Below are 4,724 nucleotides of genomic sequence, written 5' to 3'. Positions count from 1 at the left end.
GACACTGGTTCACTGATTTATCATTGTGCCCCTAAGTGGGGTCCCTCCCAGAAAGTCAGAGTCTGGTGGGAAGTAGGGACTTAGAAGCAGGAACCTTGAGGGTTCCTGTGATGGAGGAGACTCAGGCTGCCCCTGCCCTGGAAGGACAATGCAAATGAGGAGATGTCAATGCTGTGGCCTAGGAGGGCTTCCTGGAGGAGGCATGTCTACTTCACAGGTGACATAGGGTGTAAGGACAAACAGGGGTGGCTCTGTGATGAGGGGTGGAAGGGCATTCCGGGAAGGAGGAACAGAGTGCAGAGGTGACCCAGGCGTGAGCCAGTTCAGGGAAAAGTGAATAGCTCTGGAGGAGAAGCAGGTATGAGTAGAGTCAGGTGGGGAGTGGAGTTCAGAGACAGGACCCAGTAGAAATATCAAGATTTGTTTTATAACCTTAGAGTAGAAAAATCAGAACCCATCAAAGGGCTTAATAAATGCAATGACAAAAAGAAATAGCTCCCCAGGGTGGCGCCTATGGCTCAGTGAGTAGGGCACTGGCCCCATATACTGAGGGTAGCAGTTTTGAACCTGGCCCTGGTCAAACTGCAACAAAAAATCCCCAGGCCTGGTGGGTGCCTGTAGTCCCAGCTATTTGGGAAGCTGAAGCAAGAGAATCGCCTAAGCCCAAGAGCTGGAGGTTGCTGTGAGCTGTGATGCCATGACACTCTACCAAGGGTGACAAAGTAAGATTCTTATCTCTAAAAAAAAAAAAAAGAAGAAGAAGAAGAAAGAAAGAGAAAGAAATAGCTCCCTGCACTTTGTAAAAATTACCTCCATGGAAGGAAAATGCCACCTGCCATCAGAAAATGAGTCTACAATTCAGATCTCTGATAAACACTAATTTCTCAAACTGAAAAGAGCTCCCAGGAATAAACAATAGCAGTCAAGTCACTGTGGAAAGTTGAGCCAGGACTATGAACAGGCAGTTCACAGAATAAAATAAATACAAATGTGTCCTTGTCTTAGAAAAAAGAAGACAGTGTCACTCATAATGTGGGAAATCCTCATTAAAAGGACATGCAGATCCCAACTTTCACCTGCTATTGGCAAAGATCCACATGTTTCCACCCACACTGGGTTGGTGCAGCCGGGGAGACTGACACACTCACACTCACTGGGGAAATCTGGACTTGTTTATCAGGGATGGGAAAAGCTTGGGCCTATTTCTCAATATTACACCCAGCTATTATGAATATAGGAAATTGTCCCACAGAAGCACAAGCCCATTTGTGAAAGGATATACAAGATTATTCATCGTTGGTAGAATAAAATTAGTGCCTTGATGTTTTACTAAAGTAATGTGTCCTATCCCAGAGATCACTGTGCAAAGGAATCACCCACAGTCCTGGAGAATGAGGACAGTCTGTGCTACTGGTATCAAACTACCTCTGATGGCCATCAGGTAAACAGACCGAGGCTCAGGACAGACTGTGGAGAAACAGGTGGGTTCTGGGGAGGGGGTGGGCACCTGAGGACAGACCCTGTGTGTGTTTTGAGCTTTTGCCCATGTGACCTTATCACCCATCTAGAAGTACATAAAACTATCACAAAAAATAAAAAGATGAGGCTGAAAGAATATTCAGGAAACAGATGAGAAGATGCCTTGAAGCCAACTCTGCCTGTCAATGTTGTCCTGTCCTTGCTGTGGGCCGAGATAGTCATGGAGGAGTCTGAGGGGAGGGAGGGGTCAAAGGGTCTAAAGGTGAGAAGGGACCCTGGGGTCGCCAAAAGGGGGTCTCAGGTGTGCAGGGTGAGTCCAACACTGAAGAGGCCCTGCTCCCACAGCCCAGGGAGGGCCTGTCCTACCTGTGCTTTTCCCTTGGAGGACGGTCACCATCAAGTTCTGAGGAGGGTCTGGGGCAGAAAGACATGGTAGCCCAGAGTCACTGCTGAGGGCTGGGTGAATGCTGGAGTCTGTCCCCAGGAGCCACATGGTGGGAAGGATCAAGCCAGCCTCCTCTAGACCCTCCCCACCTGTACCCCATGTTCAACCCTGAGCCCATCCCACTGCCCTCAGGAACCTCCAGCAAAGCCCTGGATATCCCAGCCCATCTCTCACAGGACACATTGAGATGAATAGTCTTCTCTGTGGTCACACCAGCCCCAGGCAATGTCACTTGACAGGTGAGGCTGGTACCATGGTGTAGGGTCTGTGGGGTAAGAGTGAGCACAGAAGAGTGACCGGTAGTGAGGACTTGGGTGGACACCAAGGGCCCATCCCAGGTGATCTTGGGAGGTGGTCCTTGTTCACAGGCCCAGGGCGCAGAACAGGTCAGGTTGCTGGGGAGGCCAGGTTCCAAGGTTCCCAGGATGGAGATGTTGGGCACGTGTGTCAGGGCTGGGGAGGAGAGGGGGACATGCAGCATCAGGATGGAGGGGCCCCGGTGCAGCCCCGAGAGGATCTTGGGTTCTGGTCCAGCTCCTCCCCTGACCTGACAGGCTTCACCTCAACTCCTCCCATGACAGGGCCCCCAGCCAGCCTTCCCCTGTGGACCCACCACCTCCCCTGTGGGCACCCCTAGAGCCCAGGCCTTACCTGTCACATTCACTGAGAGCTGGTCAAATCTGTAACTGAATTTCATACCTCCTCTCTCCACTCGAAGAAAGTATGACCTGCTGTCATCCATTCTGGCATCTCTGATGCTCAGGGAGCAGTTGTTGGTCTTGGGGTCCCAAAGGAGATGGAATCTGTCCTGGGTCTCCTTCTGCACTGGTCGAGTTGGATGGTTCGTGGCCACTGGGGCATCCTGGTTTATGTGGGCCCCTTTCCAGAACCAGTAGACATAAACAGGGTCAGAATCTTTCCAGTCTCCCAAGGGGTAGGAGAAGGAGCAGGGCACATGGACACACAGGCCCTCCTGCACTGTCACCTCCCTCTGCACTTGTAGTGAATAACCGCCATTGAAGTCTCCATATCCCTCCACCCAGAACAGGGCCAGCAGCAGAGGCAGCAGCATGTCTGGGTGGAGGTGCCAGGACCCACTGGGGATAGTTTGTTCCTCAGAGTTCTTCTATCAGGAACGGAAGAGCTACAGGACTTCAGAGAAGGCTATACAGGAAATGGGGGGCGAGGTCAGAACTGTGACCCTCCTCAGAGGAGGAACTTCAACCCGGACACTGCCAGGGCCGGGGCAGCACTTGGCAATCAACTGTTACCACCCATGTCCACCCTGGGGAGCCTGTGGCCAGAGAGGGAGAGAGGCTCACCCAAGTTCCACCCCATGTGGGGTCAACACCCTTCCCCTTGAGTGACATTTTCTGGAAGGTGAAAATTGGTGTCCTCTGGCCAGACCCTGGAGTCTGGGGCTGTGGACCACTGTGGAGATCAGGATTGAGGCTCAGGGACAGGATGATGGGAGAAACCCACAGGGGTAACCAGAAGCTTGTCCTCCCTCCTCAGCAACCATGAGGTGGGTGTCTACTTTCTGCACCTTGAAGTCAGCACACAGGCCCAGATCCTGTCTTCGTGAAGTCACATCCACTGAAGAGACAGTAAGCCTGTTGATGCCTAAGCTCCCTATGACAGGAGATTCCTGTCATGGGCAAGGGAGGGGACATAAGGGTGGTATCAGGACTGAGTGTATGGCACTAGGCTGTGCAGATGAGGATTCTGTGAGCTAATACACACCAAGGAAACAGGCAGCCTGGGAGACTAAGGCCAGGGTTATGGTGCATTAAGGTTTGGTAAACAGCAGAGGTGAAGGGCAGATTTCGAAAAGGTTAGAAACTTCTCCTTTCCAGGAGGCATTCTGGGCATCAGGTCAGATTCTGTCACCATCATTATTTCCTGTGGCCTCCTTCCCCAGGCCTCCAGGGCTTTGTTGCTGCAGGTCTGCTCCCAGGAGTCCAGGTAAATGGGAGTCTCAGACCCAGGAACACCAGCCTCAGGCAGGTTGGGATTACATACAAGAAGGCACCTGAATTCTATGTGAGATGATTTTCAGTTGTGTTTTCTGGGGCTAGAGGATGTCAGGCGACCCTAGGAGGTGGAGCCTCCTTTGACCTGGGTCAGTTTTTCTTGAAACATTATTTCATGGAAATATAACACCTTCAGAGAAATGTGTCCACAAAAGAACAACTTGGTGATTCATGAAATGAGCACCCGCTTAGTAGCAGAGCAGCAGCAGCAGCATCCCAGGCCCCCAGATGTTCCCCCATTCTATTGACCACGTCCCACTCCCTCCTGAAGCAGCCCCTGGTTTCATTGTATTGTCCTTTGTCTTCTTGCTTGTCTGTGTATTTTTATCACACCAGCATGCTGCCTTGGACCCTATGGCTTCACACACCTTTTTCTGAAGACTTTGTATAATAGAAAATTACAGGGCTGGGCGCAGTGTCTCATGCCTATAATCCTAGCACTCAGGGAGGCTGAGTTGGGTGGATCCCTTGAGCTCAGGAGTTCCAAACCAGCCTGAGAAAGATGGAGACCCTGTCTCTACCAAAAATAGAAAAAATAAAATAACTAGCCAGGCATCATGGCAGGTTCCTGAGGTATCTGTAGTCCCAGCTACTTTGGAGGCTGAGGCAAGAGGATCACTTGAGCCCATGAATTTGAGGTTGATCTGAGCTAGACTGATGCCACAACACTCTACCCATGGTGAAAGAGTGAGACTCTGTCTCAAAAAAAAAAAAGGAAAGAAAACAAAAGGAAAGGAAAGGAAGGGAAGAGAAGAGAAGAGAAGGTC

At 51.0% G+C, this 4,724-nt stretch overlaps 1 protein-coding gene across 1 annotated transcript in view; it reads right to left on the bottom strand.

Moving 5' to 3' along the window:
• LOC100958682 (sialic acid-binding Ig-like lectin 12) overlaps positions 1 to 2,996 on the bottom strand; it is a 32,416-nt gene extending 29,420 nt beyond the window's left edge. Inside the window, exon 1 of the mRNA XM_012813656.2 lies at positions 2,576 to 2,996. Within this exon, the coding sequence (XP_012669110.1) occupies positions 2,576 to 2,996 (421 nt within the window). The remainder of the gene's footprint in view (positions 1 to 2,575) is intronic.
• Positions 2,997 to 4,724: the final 1,728 nt, after the last annotated feature.

The sequence above is a fragment of the Otolemur garnettii genome, unplaced genomic scaffold (genome assembly GCF_000181295.1).
Source record: "Otolemur garnettii isolate 467f Iridium unplaced genomic scaffold, OtoGar3 scaffold00288, whole genome shotgun sequence".
Classification (NCBI taxonomy): Eukaryota; Metazoa; Chordata; class Mammalia; order Primates; family Galagidae; genus Otolemur; species Otolemur garnettii.
The sequence above is the reverse complement of the archived record's forward strand: the minus strand, read 5'-3'. Positions and strand labels throughout refer to the sequence as shown.